The sequence below is a fragment of the Lepisma saccharinum genome, chromosome 4 (genome assembly GCF_977018435.1).
Source record: "Lepisma saccharinum chromosome 4, izLepSacc3.1, whole genome shotgun sequence".
In the NCBI taxonomy this organism is placed as follows: domain Eukaryota; kingdom Metazoa; phylum Arthropoda; class Insecta; order Zygentoma; family Lepismatidae; genus Lepisma; species Lepisma saccharinum.
In genome coordinates this window covers 84,711,544-84,732,730 of record NC_139232.1, presented here as the reverse complement: position 1 = coordinate 84,732,730, position 21,187 = coordinate 84,711,544, and the positions used below count along the sequence as shown (strand labels likewise).

The 21,187-nt window shown below is 40.3% G+C and overlaps 1 protein-coding gene across 1 annotated transcript in view; it reads left to right on the top strand.

Annotated features, from left to right (window-relative positions):
- The first annotated feature begins 1,110 nt into the window (after positions 1-1,110).
- LOC145986632 (protein sax-3-like) overlaps positions 1,111-21,187 on the top strand; it is a 440,100-nt gene continuing 420,023 nt past the window's right edge. Inside the window, exon 1 of the mRNA XM_083120875.1 lies at positions 1,111-1,921. Within this exon, the coding sequence (XP_082977001.1) occupies positions 1,840-1,921 (82 nt within the window). The 5' untranslated portion in view covers positions 1,111-1,839. The remainder of the gene's footprint in view (positions 1,922-21,187) is intronic.

Genomic DNA, 21,187 nt, shown 5'->3' with positions numbered 1-21,187 from the left:
AAATACAGAGGAATGCCTAATTTGAGTTTCATTTAGGATTCTTAGTCCATTATATACAGTTACGTTAATCAGTTAAAATGTAAAAGAAAAAATATGAAAGAAAGAAGAATGACCATAATCAGAGAACCCGAATCAGTCGTTAGGGCACCTGGCTACCATGCGAGAGACCCGGATGCGATCCACGGCGGGGGAGAACCGGGATTTTTTTTCCACCTGTTGAAGCGGCTCCGGCGCCCACCCAGCATCGTATAAAGTGGGTACCTGGAGGAAACTCTGGGGAGTAAAGGTTGACAGGAGCGAGGTGCTGTTCACATGACCCTCACCTTCGGCCGTGATCAAGAAAGTGTGGGGCCCTAACTTTACACCCCCATACGCATTCAGGGCGTGGTGCAAAGCACAGGGGGGCACTTTACTTTTTAAGAGAACCCAAATTTGTATAAAGATCTTGTGCAATATGATATCTCTACCAGAACAATGGAAATCACAAGACACTGCAAATAATAATAATTAACAAATGAAACGTAAAAACGAGGGCCACACGGTACAAAACAAATGAAGGCAACACAGACGCTGCCGTACTCTGCTAAGCTTCAATGCTCTCCACATAGAGGGGTAGTTGACACTGAAAAGGAAAATATAATGAAATATGTTTTTTTTTAAAAAAAAATAAACGAACCGGAGCAACAACGTTCGGAATATTAACGAACCGGAATGCCGTTCCGGTCCCCTCCGGTCCATTTCGAGTCCTGGCAGAGACTATAATGTTAAAATTTCATCTTCATGTACCTAATAGTTTCTGTGAAAAGGGAACATGAAGGTGCCACAGTTAGGCTAACATTGCCCAGATAGGAAATTGAAACACGCCCAAATAAATTAGTCCGCGCAGGCCTATGCGAATACGCATTTCCACTGCTGCGAAAAGCGAACGTTCGGTTTACGTTCCATCTGAGAAATAGGGATTGCATTTCTCTCCCCCGCAACCGCCCTCCCTCCCCCACACTTTTCTCTGTCTCTTTTGAAGCGCTCTCTGCTTCCTAGGCGCATGTCCCACAGCCTTCCGCACAGCGGGTCCTGTTGCCATTTGGCTTTTAAACATAGCGAGAGAGCTGCCGGTCGCTCAGTCTCGAGTGCAACGCGCCGAAACACAGAACTCCGTGTAGCAACGGACAACTAGCGCCACGCAATGTGCGCGGCGTACGAGTGAACGAAGTAGTAAGCTGGGCAGCGCGGAACTGCCTGTGCCCAATTTTCCTCTTTCGTCGGACTAAAGTGGGGATAGAAATACAGCACTGGGTTAGTTTCACTTCGCTGCACAATGATCGGAATGTATTCTCCTAGTGTTTCACTGTACGTAAAGGTAATTAAATACTTTTAATAAGTGAAGACATGTACTGTAATTGTTTTGTGAATTATCAGTATTTGAAAAACGCGTATTCTGACAGTGGATGTACAGAACTGTAGTCAGTCAATATTCGTACCGTGTTTTACTGTTCTGTGAAAATGGATTAGTGTACCGTGTCGATTAAGACAACAGTAAAGACAACAAAACTTCTAAAATTACGATATTTTAACAAAAATGAACTTCAAAACTGAAAATATTTGCTTTCGTGACGTGTGTCTGTGTTTCTATATTAAACTGCTGCAGGAACTGAAGTATAGTGTTGCCCTAACATTGGTGAAATGATGCTTTCAGTTGATGTGTTTTGTAACATTGTAAACTGACCCCCCAGAAAAGTTCGAAACGTGCGAGTGACTGGCTTGTGTCAGTGTCCTGTTTAGAAACAGATATCTGTCAAGTCGTCGCCAACACAAGTGACGGAGACATAAATTTTGTCAGCCATGGCCAGCCCTGAAGATAACCTTGTGTCTAGAGGGAGACTTCTCTTCCTGATAACATTTGCTCTTCTTCCTTGCTTGTCCGGTAAGTGTGAAAGTTATTTATGTACCGCGTCAACAATTTCGACAGCTTCCTCTAATGGGGAAGCATGTTCTAACATGCATTTTTATTTCCTCCCTTGTTCGAATTCCGGGTATGGTTTCTCCAGTCCTGACAGCCTCGAGAAGAATGCCAAATTATTTTTAAATTGATATATTTCGATGTTTTATGTAATGTAAAACGTGTTCCAGGGCGCGGAAACGTGCATCCCCGATGACGTAGTGCTAACATCGTTGCCTTTTAATCAAAGGTTTCCGGGCTCGATACCCGGTGGAATGGTTCAGATCCCGCTTTAAACTGTAGGTCCAGTACCGATTAGCTAATCTCTCCATAAAGTGGACTTAAAACTAGAACCCAAATATCACCAGGGCGCGTAAACAATATGGATATTTGATCTCAAAATACAACCCGCGTATGTAAAGAAAACCTCTTATATTCGCCGGTTATTGTTCGTTTAAGCAGGTTGTATGCACTCAAATAGCGAGAAAACACGTGCAATCGATAATGCCACCAAACTAAGCAGTCCTAACCTAATAAGAAGGTCGAATATTCCTATCAGCATCAATCTTAACTAACACTACGTAAAATTATAAACACCAATAAATCTAACAATATTTTCGTTTCGCAAGTTTTCAGTCCTCTGTGTTTGATTTGCTTCCTTTTATGATGCATTTGAATGTAAAATAATTAATATTTACTGTAAATAATTTACTAGGCTCAGTCGGTAACGCGTCTGACTACCATGCTCAAGGTCCCGGGTTCAATCCCCGGCCGGTTCAAATCCGGGAACTTTTCTAACGGTGGAAGCGGCCCCGGCGCCCACCCAGCGTCGAATAACATGGGTACCTGGGGGAAACCCTGGGGGGTAAAGGCGGTCAGGGGCGTGATGCTGATCACATCACCCCCACTCACGACCGGATCAAGAAAGTGTGGGGCGTTACCCCCACACCCCCTATACGCCTTCATGGCGTGGTGCTATGCACAGGGGAACACTTTTTTTTTTTTTTTACTTTTCATTAATATTTTGTATTTATTAAGCGCTAGGCAATGTCCTGTGTGGTCTTGTGTTGGACTGACGTTTTGGTTACTATATTTTCTTGCGCGAAGCCTTTAGGCTGTGCTGCTTCAGGCTACGGAAACGGAGGTGTTTTACTTCACCATTGCACATCGGGCTAAAAGCAGCAGAGAACGTTCATAAACAATAATCTTCTAAACCATGCAAGTATTTTTACTTTTTAGCTAGGGTAGAGAGGATGAAGGGTACCTACCTAACTTTGGGCTTCGGTTTGTTTTCCTCAAAGAAATATTGGAAAGGTGGCAAGTCTGCTGAGTGGCTAATTAGTTATATTGTGTACCGGACGTGAATGGTTGTTAATGGCAGAAAGGTACTGGGTTCAATTCCAGATCAGGGCTCAAACAATTCTTCTCCAGTACCAACCTGGACCTGGAAAAATATATTTTTTCTTTACTGGTATTAACCTTCTAAAATCGAAACGAGAAACATACACATATTTATATAGGGCTATTAAATGTTTCCTCAAGAGGTCTCTTTGGAGATTCTCGTATAATATTTGCTTTCATTTTTGCCTCGATTTTCTGCCACTTTTTATTAATCGCGACGACGAGGATATATGAAGATATGATGGATTTGATGAGAGTACACTCACCTTAGTACTCCGGCAGTTTCTTTATACAGAATATTTGCAGAAGATACAATTCAATCTACAATATACGCTGTATAAAACACATCTAATTACTAACTTCGTTGTCCGTACACCCATAAAGAACACCCACGCCGAGATTCGAAGCCAGGGACCCCTGGTGTCGTAGTGCGGTATATTATTTGAAAGTATACCTAATTCAGATATACTTTACTGTGCAACCTCTTCAGACATAGAATACTTTATTATCGGAAAACGCATTTATTTTGTTTATTCGACAGGGGTTCCAGGTTCGATACCCGGTGGAGGCAAATAGTGGTTCGGATCCCACTTTAAACTGTAGGTCCAGTCCTGATAGCATTACTGTGCATATAGTGGACTTAAAACGCCAAATCAACTATTAATGTGGACCTTTGCTGCATGGTTAGACACATCCAGGATACAATTCTGATGTTTCGAGGATGCGTAGCGTTGAGATGAGGCATCAAAGAAACATTTTGACAGAAGTTATTTGTGTTAATGATCTCTATGTGCTGAGAACGTTTCTGTGGTGATGTTATGTACGTTGTTAATATACTGTACATTCCTATGCACGAGATCGCCATGCGAATGATAGTAGGCCTATATGAAAACGTGAGTAGTGCAGTACTTTGACATACATTGACTTACATTAAAACAAGTACAGTACAATATCACGGGAGATGATGAGCTAGTTAGAGTATTACATTCTTCTGCTAGTATATTGCTCATGCTATTATTCAATGTGAGAAACAAGAGTGAAATTTTATTTCTTCGTTTAATAATCTTCATTTTTTCTTTGGTTTCATAACTTTTCACTGAATTACAAGAATATAAAAAATGTGCTGCCATCTCTTGCTGCCCCTTGTCACTATCTATCCCTATCGATTTTCTACGACTCTCAGGGAATATTCCTTTAGTGAAATGTTAATGTCTTCGACACGAAAAACGTCGGTTCACAAGTACTCAATGTCGCGTTAACTTGCAAATGTTTGATTGTGTGTTCCTCTTCTAAGTTTCAAAGTCTTACACCACGTAAGCTTTCCGTAGGCCTTGCATTGTATAACACAAAATTAATTACTAATTAATTACAATTTATTATGTACGTAGATACTTCTAACTGTATTTTAGGTACACGTCCTTAAATCGACCGTGACTCATTTTTCTTGTATAAATACGTATTCTCACTACACTTAAAATAATTCTGGAGTTCGTTGTAAAGCAAAAAAGGTACATTTGCTACAGTAGCGGCTTTTAGAGGGAGCAGTTCCCCATCCCTCACTGTTTGCCGCTTTCGACCCCGCATTATCTACCAAGGGAAAGTAAACTGTGCTTGCACCCCCCCCCCCCGATGTAGCTGATGAAGCTACAACCCCTCCCGAAATTTTGAGAAAATTAAAATTTTCAAATGAAAGCATCAAAGAACTGGGGGGGGGGAATAGCGATAACCCACTCCCCTAAAAATAACCCCCGATTACCATTTTTGTCTTTGAACAACTTCGAAGGTTAAAAATTGTAGTCAATCACGAAATGTTTTATGGCGTATCTCGCCCCTATCTATGACGCAGCTATATTGTGTCTTCCCGTTTTGCCGAGTACCGAAAAACTTGTTTTATTGACCCAAGTGATAACACGCGCCAGAACAAAAGTACCGTTTCGCCCGGAGGAAATTTTTAAAAGATGGTTTGAATGTGAAGGGAAATGTGAAAGTAAAAAGTCAAATAGTCAGGTGTTGCTTCCAAAGGGGAGCCTTGTCGCATTGTTTAATACATTAATAACAGAAATACAGATACATTTACATAAGAATGCACAGTACAAAACACAATATCAACAATAGTATTAGCCAGTGAGGTTAGGTAAATCTTCTACTGTTTTAAGTATTGCAGGTCGAGGTTTTCCTCGCACATTATAAAGGCTGTGTTTAACGCCATTGAAATTAGGCATTATCGCATATTCCTCGTTGGTTAAGGACACGTGGTTCTACACGCTTGGGAATTTTAACTTTCACATTTCCCTCTGGGCGAAACGGTAATTCCGTTCTGGCGCGAGTTATCATTTTTGTTTGGTACTGGGCGAAACGGGCATGGGCGAAACGGGCATGAATCCAGCTATGTGATTTTCACTTTTACACTTCCAACCCCCCTCCGAAAAGTTTCCTGCATAAGCTAGTGGCGAGAGTGATTCTATTGCGATTGTTCAAATAATAAACATCATTCATAAGATTCCTCGTATTCATACTTCTAGGAAATGTCCTTTCCAGAACTCTTTAACAACTGACATTCGAAAAAAGGTAGTCCACTATCATCATATCATTGTGCAATCGTTCGCAGATGGTGGACTTTCCCAATCCCGTAGTGTCAACTTCGTCGCCATGTAATGAAGGGAGTCTTTCGTTCGATTCTCAGTGGAGTTGCATTGCACGTTGATTCGGATATTACTTGAAACTTTATCCAGTCCTGAATAGCCTCTCTGAGCATAAAGTGGACATAAAGCAAACGTTTCTTGTTGTTCCAAGATGTTATATTGCATTCTACATTAAGTCTCGGCCGCAGATATTTTTCTCAGTTCCTCGTGTGTTCGTATTGGAATCGTTAAAGCTATTTAGGCAAATGAATATTCTGGCAACTCGTAAGATCGAACCAAGGTCACTATTCCCTGTCCCGGCTAACTGTAGAGCAGGGCAGCGCATATCGGCAGAGAAGGAGAAAAATCGAGTGGTGAAAGCGTAGCGTTGCCAACCGTACATGTACGGTCCTTAGTCATTACGCTAAATGCACGGCTTGTCAAAATTTGCTCTTGCAGTTTTATCCCTAATATTTCCCTAAGAAATTCTTAAACCAATCCTTACGAGCTTGCGACAAAAATACGGTCGGTTTGCCATGTGCGTTCGGTATTATCCTTTTCAAAAGTTTGCAACGCTGCATAGCATAGGAAGAAATTGGGTAACGCCCGTCGCCCATTACACAATCCCGTTTCTCTCACTGTTCATTGGTGGAGCCGTCTCGCGTCACTATTTGCGCAGAGACTTGTTCTCGTTCGCATGGTCTACAATTAGCTGGTACGGAGTTTAGTCCTGCTTCGGGAAACCATCATTACTAAACGCACGGCTATGAAGTTCGCGTTGTTGCCACGTCGGAGCACAACCCCGTGCGTTCAAAGGTTTGAGAGAATGAAATATCTCGTTGTAGAGTTGGTCTTTGTAACCCATGTGATACAAACTTTGCTTCAGTTGGGTTAATTATGACGATGAGACTGAATGATGAACAGATGATATGGATGATGAAGCATCAATTCCTTGCCCACTGTTCGAACCGGATCCTTTTTACATCACTGCGTGTGACGCTGACCCATAATCCATGGAAACCGACTTACTTTAGTCACTATAACTAGTTTATCTCATCACTTATGTCAATAATAGGATCACAATAAATCTAACTGTCCACTTTTTACATCGAATGTCCATATACTCCACAGTTTTGTAAACTGGCTGTAATCTTCTCCCGACGTTTTCTTTCCTGAACAACGTTGCTAGAAACCCATACGTAAATATTATTGTCTTCTTGCTTCTCTATTGGTTGCTTTACGGTTTCAGTGCCCAATAAAAGCTCCGGTATTGAACCTGAAAACTAAACTTCTAGATTGTATCTTGGTCAATAGATGGCACTTATTACTTGATACTGAAAACCATAGTTTTCCTGGGCAATTTGATTAATAATTTCGATAAATTGGGAAAATTCCAGAACAACAATTATTCTATCGAAAATAATATATTCTACAATAAATTTAATTACTTGCTACTTCAAGAAGCCATAAATGATATATTTTGTAAATTAAAAAGTAAAAAATTAGCAGTTGAAGCCAACTTGACACGGTCCTATTCAGATATAAATTATGCAATCCCTGAAACTACAAGTCCAGTGTTTAAAGTGTTTAAAATAAAAACTAAAAAACCTCAAGCAGGGATTTTGTTACATTCTGTTTCCAAGCAATTTTTTTGATATTCCTGCAGATGGGTGAGTAGAGAAACCCATTCCATTTTCTAAGTTTTTGAAAATGTAATCAGTATTAAATCGACATCAAATCCTCAATTCGTCAAAACCTACAAAAAACATTTGTTAGATAAGGTGGAATATGTAAAATGTCAAGCAAAAGACAACACTGCTGATTTCTTTTAAAACTAACTATACTAATAGGCTATCCGAAACACTCGCATAAGCTTGGCCGTGAATACGTATATCGCATACACGTTGTAAGATGAAAAACACTACATTATCTAATAAGATTTTTCATCATTTTCATGTTTATCTTGTAAGGCACTTGCACATTATTAAGTACTAAAAAATACTTGGAGGAAAATTTACGAACGTTCCTTTCATATATTATAAAATTATAGACGACCTTATATACTGATATTTCTTGCATTATTATCAGTAAGTTCATACAAGTTTACGTTCATCAGTAATATCTACGTTCCATACACGTTTATGTAAAACTTTAGAAAAGTAACTGTCCCCTCGGTGGTCGACTTTTGATCTCGCCTGGGAATGGTTGTTCTTTGTGAATGCCCTTTCTTGAATTCCATGTAATCATCACTCATCGTAGAAAAAACGGCGCTAAATATCAAAAGTACCAATACAATAGCTTCACAGACGATGAACCGAAGACGGCAAATTGGTCCTCATTATATTTCGAATTGCTTAGTATACTTAGGTGAAAGGATGTTACAATGACTACTTTTTTTTTTCGAAAAATATTATGTCTGCGAATTTTGTGAAAAATCGTATTAGGGGGACCCGGGGCTGAACGGAACACTTAATATTGAAAAGATAATAATAAAAAAGTAGCTGTATATTAGACAAAAATGACTGCAAATTACGCTACATATACTTTGAACATTGACAAAACTTACACAGAAGGAGACGTTACACACATAAATAAAAACTGAAAAGAAATGAACAAATGTAAATCGGCCCATTCTTCCCCGCCACTGGGGCACAAATGAACCCCCTTTTCTAAGTATTTTGAATGTAATACAATTGTTGAACATTTATCTAGATGTGATATTGTATGATAATTATGTAACCTTCTCAGTTCCAAAATGTTTTTTTTGTGTGCAAATTTCACAAACCAAGATTCTTTCATCATCACTATCAATTCCTGCGGATGAGTACTGAGCCGGCTTGTGACAGCTTGCGCAGGAGGCCCATTCTTGGATGGACTTCGACTAAAAAGTCTTTGTTTCATCTTAACTTGATTACTCTGTTGTTTTCCTTCCCGATGGCATGAATTTAATTGTTGATTAATGCAATAACAAAACAACCCTAGTCCATTCCACCCCGTCCTATATGGTTGTGCTACATGAGCTTATAGCGGGAAATGCCGGGGAAATTGTAATAGTAAATATGCAACACTGTAGTATAAACTCTGTCTTTCACATGCATACAATGGGAGATATGTCTTACATGAAGCAATTTGTCTCATTTTTAGAGTCGAGATGTGCTAAAAGTTACAAAACAAAAATCCCACTAAATCGTCGTTGACGCCACCTTACGGAGAAATTAAGAGGGGGGGTTCCGTTCCGCCCCTTGGTTCTATTCCACCCCAGGTTCCCCTACATGGATAATATTCGAATGAACATGTTTCTCGCTTAATTTCAACAGTGTTAGTAGTTTTGTGCGTGTGTGGAAATTCCCAACTTCTTCCTTTTTAGTGCACTATTAAGTGTACACTTAGAGAAGATATCTGTTTTGAAATGTGGTATATATTTATATAGAATTTTCTTACTTCATTTTTGTTCATATTATTAGCTGTCAATAAGTACAAAATGTGACGTCAGAACCACTAAGATCATGTTAAAAGTCAAGACTTACGGTGAACAAAAACACATGCATTTTGCGTAGATTTGAACCCAAAAACCCCTGATTTCAGAGTTCTCTGGAACACTGTAAAGTCACATGTGTTAAACTAAGTTCGAACCGAAGACCGTTTGAAAATCAAGGACGAGTATTTTGGCGCAATTAAGTATACGAATTTCCCCGTTATCGTAGAGAAAATTGTTTGCGTGAAACATGAAACCTCCGCAAATGGCTTTGAAATGAAATTGTTCCCAGCTGGGAAAGCACGAGCGAGATCGTTTGACAAATTCTCTCTGCGTGTCTCGCGTTCTGTAATTGGCCATTGAACAGCTTGCTTTGAACTGCTAAAAGGCATAAAACTGCCAAGTGACTCAGAAGACATGGGAGGGTGCAACTAATAGAGGGTGTTGGTAAAAAAATCAATCTTCTTTTCAGAGTTAGCAGGTATACAACAGACAGTCTACCTAGGTGCATGCACTCGATACAAGAAAAAGAACAAGATACAAGTAGATATGATTTCAGCTGCGTTTCCGTCTAACATTTGATGTAGAGGGGATTATACCTAGGTATAGTTTGTGATCCCACGCGCTCTACTATAGTTCGTTCGTATTTTTCCGTGTGTGTGTCCCACATTATGTAATTTTTTTTGGGAAGAGGGGGAGAAGTTTCTCCAAAGTTGCATTACTTTCTAGGTATTGGTAAGATTACAATAATGTTGAATATCTAAGATTACATTGTACAAATCTCTAATATGTCAAGGTGTTTTCGTCGTGATTCTGTGTGTGTGTGTGTGTGTGTGTGTGTGTGTTATGGACATACGTGTGCACGAGATCCTTGATATGCTTAAATCTAGTCCAGGAATGTATTTTCGCATCTAAAATATGTGTGAAAATAGTTCGATTACAGCCAAACGCTAATAAAAGTCCAGATTACGTCCAGTTCTAATCCAGAATCTATACCGCAATCAAATATAAATGTCGAGATGACATGCCGTTCACTTGAACCACATATCACTGATGTCCAAAACGTATCCCAAAAAACATGAACAGCAAAAAAATACACAGAAATCCTTCATCGATATCCAATGGATGTCCCCTGGACGTAGTTATTCAAGAGATATCCAGTAGATGTCTACTGGATATTGAGTGGATGTCTACTGGATATCCATGAATATCTGTTGGACATCCAGAACATTGGTACGATTATTTAAGACACATCCATTAGATGCTGTGTGGGAAAATTGGTGCAGTGACGTGCTCAAGTTATTCTTGTCGAACTATACTTAGAACTTCCTATTTAACTGTGGCCGATAGATGTCCACTAATCGATGATGTCCAGTCCAATTCGTCAGTACTTCCTTGTAATAGATCCTCTCATGAGTAATTTAGTTCTGCAGTGCGAGGGGAAGGGAGGAGCGCGTGCAGGAGGTAAGTAGCTTATCATTGGATGCTGTGAGTCAGTCCCCAGCATCCCTCTTAGTGCAATCCAATTCTCCCTCTGCCATCCGCTCCTTACCGAAAGTCTTCCTTCCATCTTTATCGACATCCAAGTGACAATGTCAGGTTCTCGAGAATATTTACACGGTCCGCTAAACAGTCTGTAAATGACAACCGTCTTCGATACACATCAGAGGAAATTGGGACGCGAAAATGGGAGAGGAAACTTAGGGAATGCGGTTGATGCTTCAATTTCTTCCACTCACTGGCAGTGATGTCTGGAGACAGAGTTCTGGGATCAATTTCGGTATTTTATTAAATAATTTGATTGCATAATGTCCACATCTTCCTGACGATCCAGTCTTCTATACACAGAAAATTAAATGCATGAAATCTATTTGATGCACGAGAAACGTATCGATTGATGTATCGAAGAGTTTTTCGGCCATTGTCAAGAATCAGGTTTACAGTTTGACATATTTTTGTAGTGTCACGGACAGTTCTGGGTTGTAACAACACAATAAAAAGTCAATGAGTTCGTTACAAAACAGAACTGTCCGTGACTGTACATACAGTAATTTGTAAATATAATACCAAAGTGCATCATATGAAGCAAGTGAGTATTTCGTTCTATGTCGAGCTGGAATTTAATGCATCAATTGATGATGTACCATGAGCCGCGGTAGCTCAGTCGTTGTCGACCTCTGTGACGGAGTGGTTAGCAAAACTCGCTGCGACGACCGGGTTGCGGATTCGAATCCCGGGTAAGACATAGATATTTGTGTTTGTCTAAATGAAGAAAACTGGAAAAACATAAATTTTTTAAAAAAATGAGAAAAGTGAAAAAACGGGGTATACTACCGCTTAGGGGTATTCCTTTAAAGAAAAAAAAGTCGCTAGGGCGTCTGATTACCATGCGAGAGACCAGAGTTCGATCCCCGGCGGGGGAGAACCGGGATTTTTTTCACCTGTTCAAGCGGCTCCGGTGCCCACCCAGCGTTGTATAAAGTGGGTACCTGGAGGAAACACTGCGGGGTAAAGGCGGCCAGAGGTGTAGTGCTGATCAAATGACCTCTACCTTCGGCCGTGATCAAGAAAGTGTGGGGCACTTACTCCACCCTTGCCTTCATGGCGTGATGCAAAGCACTTTTACTTTTATCAATTGATGTATGTTCCTGCATCTTTCTCGATGATGCACTTAAACATTTGGTCCGACTTTATGCATTTGTTGTAGCAACTGATGCATTTACCTTTCTGTGTGTGCAGAAGAATGCTTATTTTAAAGCGAAAAATATTTTTTTGCATTATGTTTAAACAACAAGATCGAATTGTGCACCTCCCTGATAGTGTAGTTGTAACGACGTTGCCTTGTAATCCCTGGTTCGATACCCGGTAGAGGCACGTAGTGGTTCGAATCCAACTTTTAAATGTAGATAGAGTCCCGATTAGCCTACATCTGCATAAAGTGAACTTATACTCGGTGATGTGCGTCTACGCGTAAACAACGATAGTCTACATTCTACACGTTGACTGTTATACACGTAGATGACGTAATTTATGCGAACAACATGGCAAAAGTTGATGACTTAGCAAAGGGCGCTATATAAGTAAAACAAAATTGTACTCTGCACTAGTTTAATGTGTGTGAGGAACCATTCATACTTTTTCTTCCAAATTTGAACAATTTTTCAGCTAAGAAAAAAACAAATATAGGAAATATTCTAGTGTTTTATGGGTAAAAAACTACTTTTGCTTCACCACTGCCATCTGTTGTTTTCTTTTGCATATCATTTATCTTTCATAGCTGATGATCAACGAGAAGAGAAATTTTGCTGTAAATAGGATTTAGGAATCATTCCTGTCAGTTTGTTCGGAACCAATGTAGTTGAAAATGTTACTTTCGTTTCATGAATGTCTTGAAAGTTAATTTTAATGTACTTTAGATTGTCTCCGTAGTCTATGTAAACTACAACCCAATGTAATGTGCGCACAGATTACGTGTAGACAACGGATGTAGACGTAAACGTATAGTGTACGGCACATCACTACTTATACTCCAAACAAAGCAAACAAAAATGAATTTATGAGGGATAAGAATTACATATCAATGTCTCGTGTATCTTCGTGGTTTAATGGTTGGTACCTATCTGTAAAAAAAAAAGCTATTGGCAAACATAGTTTCTTGACTATCCTTGTTAATTTTCTTCAGAACCATGACGACTTTGTGATTTTAGTTACGGTAAGGGACTGGGCCCCTTGTAATGTGACGGGTGCACTGCAAATAGCCTACGTCTACGTACTGGTGCAGCCAGAAATTGAATTTCAATCAATCAAGCAACCTACTATTATATTTGCCCTTAGCTGTACTTCTTGCTTTTCGCAGCGAGTCTTATACGAGGGTCACTATTTATATTTTGAGCCTAACAATGAAAAAACAGGAATTTGGCATTGAAAACTGCTTTATTGTTTTTCGAAGTATTCTCCTTTATGGTCAATACACTTTTGCATTCGTTCGAACCATTTGTCAAGGCAGTTTTTCCAATCTTCTTGAGACACCTCCATAATATGGTTTTTGAACGCATCAACGGCGTCTTCCGCCGACGAAAATCGTTGTCCACGCAATTTATTCTTGACATTCGGGAACAAGAAGAAGTCATTGGGTTCCAAATCAGGACTGTACGGCGGATGACCCATCAATTCGATTTTTTGACTGTTCATAAAGTCGGTTGTTAGACGAGATGTGTGACAGCTGGTATTGTCTTGATGAAGAATGATCCGACGGCGTTTGTTTGTTTTCCGTATTTGACCGAAGACCTCTGGCAAACAAATTGTTGTGTACCATTCAGAGTTGACCGTTCTACGTTCCTCTAAAGGCACAGTTGACACATGACCAGTTTTCCCGAAAAAACAGGCGACCATTTGTTTCGATGTGCTTCGAGCGCAAACAACTTTTGTTGGATTGGGTTCATCTTGAAACACCCATACAGTCGACTGCTGTTTACGTTCCGGCTCATATGCATATATCCATGATTCGTCACCTGTTACAATCTTATATACGTCTTTTGAAGCACCACGATTGTATTTATTGAGCATTTGTTTGCACCAATTGACGCGAACGTCTTTTTTCCGTTTTTATCAAATTGTATGGGATCCAACGAGAACATACCTTTCTCACAGCTAAATGATCATGTAATATTTTATATATGCTGGTGGAACTAATGCCTATGGTTGCCTCAATCTTACAGTATGTCACATGACTATCTTGCAGTATTAGGTTTTGCACAGCATCAATGTTTTCTTGAACAACAACTGATTTTGGACGACCTTCGCGAATCTCGTCGGTGAGCGAATGGCGGCCACGATTAAATTCGTTTCACACTGGCAAAGGATGGGACTTCATCGCCAAATGTGGAAGTAAGTTGATCGATGCACTCTTGTCTTGATAATCCACGTCGAAAATCGTAAAAAATCATCGCACGAAAATGTTCACGAGTTAATTCCATTTTATTGTTGTCGCGCAATCTCCAAGGCAACATAAACAACACAAATGAACATTTGAAGTACGTTATGGTCAATAATGCCAGAAGATTCCGTGCAAACGTCAAATCGCGCTTAACTTCAATCAGTGTTGCCAAGGCTCAAAATATAAATAGTGACCCTCGTATTGTGCCAACTTTCCCTGCATTTCATGTTCTCGTTTTGAGAAAGTTGGGCTAAAAAGAGGGTGTGCCCCTATCACCTCTCTCATTCGTACATAAAAAAGCAGGGCCAGTGTTTCAAACTCAATCATTTTTTACACTCCTTATGGTAAAATACAGCAGATTCGTACTTACGGACCTTGTCAATATTTTTGATGAGGCAGATACATTCTTGTCTCCCTCTGAGAATTATGCGCAGTGAAACGAAATAGAAAGACTCGAATGTAGGTGTTTATTGGCGTAACAGTCTCAGATTTGTACTTTATCAATTATATTTTCTAAAATCTATTTTCAAGATCAAACGCCATGGTACCCAAGGAATCGCAAGTATTCATAGCAACCGCTGACATGAAGCACAGATCAAATACTATGCCTGTTCTGAATCAACCCCCTGCATTACCTCGATCCTCAGCAAAAAAGAGGTTTATCTAAATTGATTTGTCTCGTAGGCCTCAATCTTACAGTATCTTATCAGTATTTCTCTCCCGTGGTGGGGGCAATCCAATAGAAAAGAACGAGACCTTTGGTTTCCGGGACTACTTTTTTCCCCTCGCAGGGTCGGGGGAAGAACATCAGCGTTGAAACGCCTCGTTTTCTGGGTATTAGACCTATCAGTCGTCGGCTTAAGTTGCTCCGCTGGGGCGAAAAGGCTTAGCGTAGGGATAGGGAGAGGATTTCCTTGCCTAATCAGATCGCGACGAACTCTCTCTCCATCCTTTCTTTGGCCTCTCTCTCTCTCTCTCTCTCTCTCTTTTCCGCCTTGCGCACACATATACCATCAGGGTTTCCAACCGACATGCGGAAAATGTTACCAACCCTCCTCTGTGCTTATTACGTGAACAAACTTTTGCTCCAATTTTATGTTCTATTTAATCGAAGACAGAAGCTATACTCTGTCACAGGTATCTTTGCGCAAGTAGTGACACTAGACGACTCCACCAATGAAAACGTGAGAGGAATGGGATTGCGCGGAAGGGAGGGGGAGCGACTGCAGTTACCAGGCTTACCAGGGCGTGTACTGCATTTGTCTGCCCACTTGAACACCCCCTTTTCTCTGCCCCTATGCGCGATCTTGTTCCGGAGAGAGTTGGGACAGGATATACACTCTGCCTTGGGAATCTGTGGATCAATCCTGCGCATAGCTGGAGAGAAGGGGAGGAAGCGAGTGGGCAAAGCTGTGCGTGCTGCTGCAAGCGGTTGGTAGCTGCAGTCGCGTTTTCCCCTCCATGCACTCACTTCCCCTCTCACGCGTTCATTGGTCGACCCCTCTCGAGTCGCAACTTGCGCAGAAGACTTGTTTTCGGACAGTATGTTGAAGTTACGCATCTGGGTAATATTTGACACTGATTCACCGCCGTCTTCCGGCCTCCCCGATGGCGCGTCGTCGCCTTGTAATCAAGGGGTCCCGGGTTCGATACCCGGTTTAGGCACATAGTGGTTCGGATCCAACTTTAAACTGTAAGTCCAGTCCCGATTAGCCTTACTGTGCACAAAGTGGACTTAAAACACCAAATCAACCTACCAACCAACCGCCATCTTCTGTTGTAGAGTGGTCAGCGGAACACACTACGAAACTATAGCTCCCAGGTTCAAACCTTAGTTAAGCCATTGATATATCATTAATTCATCCCATCATCCATTTTAACCAGTTTGTTATTCTTCGTCATCGTCGCGATTAGCTCAAGCAAGGAAGAAATCCATTGATTACATTATTTTTTATTAATCAAGTTCATTCTGAACCTTGCAGTTTGTCGACGAAATTCTGTAGACATGATATAAGTATGTTTTGTTTATTCGTAAGCTCTTTACTCGGTTATAGATAGCAAATGTGAGAGAGATGGGGAGGGAGAAGGAGGGAAAGAGAGAGAGAGAGAGAGAGAGGAGTACATAGAGAAAGGGCTACCTTATAAAGAGGACGGAGAGAAAGAGAAAGAGATGATGTACAAACCACGAAGAGCCCAGATTTTCTCTGCGATGAAATTACCGAAAGAAAAATTGCACACATTTATGCCACACTACATTCGAACCCGGAACCTTTTGATACTGAGCACTGTTCAAAACCTTAAAAGCTGACACTAGCGGCCGAATACCACACGCAGAGTCTTAGAGGAAGAAAAAAGAATCAAGCAAGAGATTTAGTGAACTCTTTCGAAAGAAAAATACATAAAAGCAGCTCAGAGAGGATTTATCACTTACTTTTCACAGACTCACGTGCTATGGGGAAGACGGCAGATCGTAAAAATATATCGAGATATTTCTTATCATACGAGACGTTATTGGTAATAAATAAAAGAAAGTTCATTCTAAATGTCACAGCTGAGCGCGACCAGCTTGGCATCAGGATAACAAATTCTACTGCACAAAGAATCTTCGTTCTTGGTATTTTTTACGTGTGAAATAATAACGCTCAGAGGGGCTAATATTAGAGTGACGAAATTTCCTACCAAGTCTCAATGGGAAGGCGATGTTCCTCGAGCCCACAGATGTAATTTCTTGCTAGAAAGGGGACTAGCAACGGAGAGACATTCGCAAGTAATGGCGTGGCCACTGGAGGGACGAGGGGAGCTCTACCCCACCGTATAATAGTCTTGGACATCTCTCCTGCTCGTCCAAATGAGATATTTTCAGAATTATTGATACTTTACTCCATCCCGGGAATCTCTGGAGCAAGGCCGCGCAAAAAGGGGAGGGAGGGAGTTGGCGGAGCGGAGCAGTACATGCTACTGCAAAGGCTGGTAGCCTCAGTCGCTTTTACCCCGTCCAGGCAATCCCGTTCTCTCTCACGTGTCCATTGGTTGAGCCTTCGAGTCACTACTTGCGAAGGCATGCTTTCGTTTTCTTGCTACAGAGATTCCCGGGACAGATTATAGAGTAAGCATCACACACAGAGACAACGAGAGAAAAGCTATAGAGAAAAATGGAGAATCAAAAGAAAAAAGAACCAGGTCAATAGAGGAAGAAAAAGAAAAGAGGAGAGAAAGAAATATAGAAATGTATTGAGAAACAAAGAAAAAGAGAGGAGGAAAAGAGAAAAAGAAAGAGAAAGAAACTTTAAAAAGGAGGGAAAAAAGATAGAATAACATAAAAGAGGAAGAAACTAGAAATAGAAATACAAAGAGACAGGAAAAGGAAAGAGGAGAGAGAGAGAGAAAATGGAACATAAAATAAGAAAGAGAGAGGAAGATAAAAGAGAAATATAAAGAAACAGGGAAAAGAGAGAGAAGAAATGAGAGAGGTGAGATAAAGAAACAGAAGAAATATGAAAATGAAGAACATTGAATAAAAGGATAAGATAATCTGAACTGAAATTACCTCTGGCGCCGAGGGCATCTGAATGCATTTCTTCTATCCTTGATTCTACATAAAAGAAATTCCCTGGCTTCTCGTTTCACAAGTCCCACTATCTGTTTACACGCAATCCGTTCCTTCGGCAAATAGTCTATAGTTCTTTTTGCTTTAGTTAAAACCGAATCGTATACTTTATTACAAAATAATAACTAGCATTGGCAGTGAATGAATCAGTTCGTTTATTCTCCAAGAACAGTTGAAACTCTTGACTGGTTTTGTGTACACTGAACAGTAAGTATCGGAGTCAATACTTTTTTCATGTTGATTAGAAGGGGTCTCAAGGGCGTGTGGTGGGTCAGATGGTCCCCACAGGGAGTGAGAAAGATGGGGTAGGAGGTTGGGAACGGGGGCGTGGAGGCCCTGATTTATAGTCATGTGAATCATTCTGCCAACTGAGTTCTCAATTGACACACTGATTGGCTTGATCACCAGTGGATTAGTTCGGAGTCGAACGCCAGATGGCACTTTTCGCACATTCTACAGAAGCTCGATTTGGGTGCAGAAGAAACTCTCCCTAAGGGTGTATACGAGTAATAAAATTGTGTCCCGTTATTGTATCGTGCTGGCTTATGTCCTCTTGAATTATCTGGTGTGTATTTCATGACAATTGCAATTATAACCTCGCTATTTACAAGAGTTTATATCACTTTGTTCTTGATCAGGAATTCATCTCCATAAAATGTATTTCTGTTCTTGATCACCCGTTAATCTCCATAAGATGTGTTAACTTTGTTCTTGATCAGGAATTCATCTCCATAAAATGTATTTTTGTTCTTGATCAGGCGTAAGATGGATTTTTGTTCTTGATCAAATGTGCGTCTCCATAAGATGTGTTTTCATTTGGTCTTAATCAGAGGTTTATCCACAAGATGTGTTTTTGTTTTTGATTAGGTGTTAATCTCCATAAGTTTCGTTAGCCAAGAAATGTGTAATTTTAAATTTCTAACCTAAATTGGCTCTTGTTGATGTTTTTAAGGAGGTTGTTTTTCCGTATAAGTGAATGGAGCAAACAACCTCACTCGTGACGTAAACATTTTAATAATCAAGTCAAATTCCCTTCCTTTTCTTTCATGTTTTGTTGAATAATTGCACAGAAAATAAATTATTTTCACTCTTCTTGTGCAGCTACATAAAATGCTATAGTCTCATTTTGTAGAGCAGAACGAGAGTTGTAAAATTGTATTGCAGCCCAAGATAATGTAGCAAAACCAGCGAGAGAAAACACAAACTTCAACAGAACCTATTCGGAAGTACTACAGTTCTCTATGCGGTCCGCGCACATTATATACAAAAGGCGCAGGAAAAGAGTGTCTTGAATAAAGGCATTTTATCAGGACCTTTTTTTTTTTCCTTTTTTAAAACATTTTCATATCCTTTTCTTCCCATTTCCGACCTTAATGTTGCACCTTAAAATCCCTTCTCTAGTAATAACTGTAGTTGTATATGGTGGGCCTCAGATTGATGTATTTAAATCGGAGCCTACCTATAGTATCTTGGATTTCTGAACATACAGCTAAGTTCTACTGTAGTTACATCGTATACTAAGGTTTGCGCTTGACAATATCTATGGTTTAGCTTCTTCGTATTTGAAACACCAGAAGAAAAACACAAGCACACGTTGAAATAACTCCACCTATTCCAAACCTACCGACTTACAATGCAAAGCACTGACATCTTAGACGCTATCGAGCCATGGGAATCCTACATCTGTATTGCGGCTTCTTTCAGCTTTATTCAGTTAATAGAAACCCTTTCTTGACTGCTGTAACACCAGAGAAGAAAAAGACCCATTATTTTCTTGTCAGCATTGTATGGATAGAGATTTTATCAATTTCTACCTCGTTTGTCACTGTGTATTGTTTACAAAGATAGATATCCATGCACGGGGCAAGTGTCCATGGTTGTGCATGGCGGGAGGTAGGAAAGTGTGAAGTTACAATAGCATCGAGATCTTTCACGTGATCCTCAAAGATGGCGCGCTCAAACAATGAGGGAACATCCGTCTTAGCCACTGCCTATCTTGAATCTTGAAGCACCACACCCGTTTCTTTTTCACCCTATGTAAAGGGTGTGATGTCAAGAATCATATTTTGTCTGTTTCAGTTATATCTTTTTTCAGAAGATAGTCCCTGCATGAATTTGTCGCGGAAGAATTTTTGGGGGAGTTATTATCATTACTGTTATCAGCGAGATTCTGATTTGATTAACTTATATTTCTTGTTTTATCTTGCAGACAATTATCCAGCCTAACGAAAGAATTTTGGTGTTATATTAATTCATATTGGGGGCATGTTACTGTTACCATCGGGATCCTTTGAATTGATTAAATTATGTCCATGTGCATCTGTGCATAATACTATCCAGCCTAGTTATTGACTTGAGGATGGCATAGCAGGACAACAGGGGCGGCGCGTAAGGTGGTCACTGTGGTCCATAGCACACCCTGTCAAGATGTAATGGACAAATTTCATTATAAAAAAGAGAGTTTATAGGTAATGTAGGGGGGGGGAACTTCCCGTGCCGTGTATGAATTAGAATAGTGTTAATTTTAAGATTCGACCCACCCAAATCTTTAACAGTCATCCAGAGAGCTCTCACACCACAACGTATGACATCGGTACTGCAGGGCACATTTTCATCCACAGTGTTGCCAGTGCCTGACACTTCTCAAATGTGATGGCCTCCAGCGTGATGAGTCTTGCTCCATAGCTATAGAGTTGGATGCTAGATTTTGTTAGATAGTATGCTATATATTGCATATTGTATATGCTACATATGTAGGTATATATTCATCATAGGGGCGTGGTATCGCTGTTTTCTTGAAATCAATGGGCCTCTGGTTCCACCCAGGTGGAGGCACGTTGCGCACTGGTTGAGATTCCACTTGAAACTGTAGGTCCAGTGCCGACTACTATATCTGAGCATAGACTCAAAACTTCGACAAACTCTTCGACAATCACAGAGCCGTCAAAAGATAACTTGGGCCATTAAGAAGCATATTGGTGTACAACTCAAGAATTTCTCAGTGTGCCTCTTCTTCCACTCTTTGTTTACCAATCTTGCCGACCTTCGTGACAGAGTAGTTAACGTTGAATATTACGAGGGTTTTACGTTCGAGTCCTGACCGAAACGTGCACATTTCACTTTGTTTGCACCTGCTTTATGCATTACTTCAGCTTACATCATCCTCGTGGAGAGAAGGTAGGACAGCGACTTAAAATAACAAAAATACAGT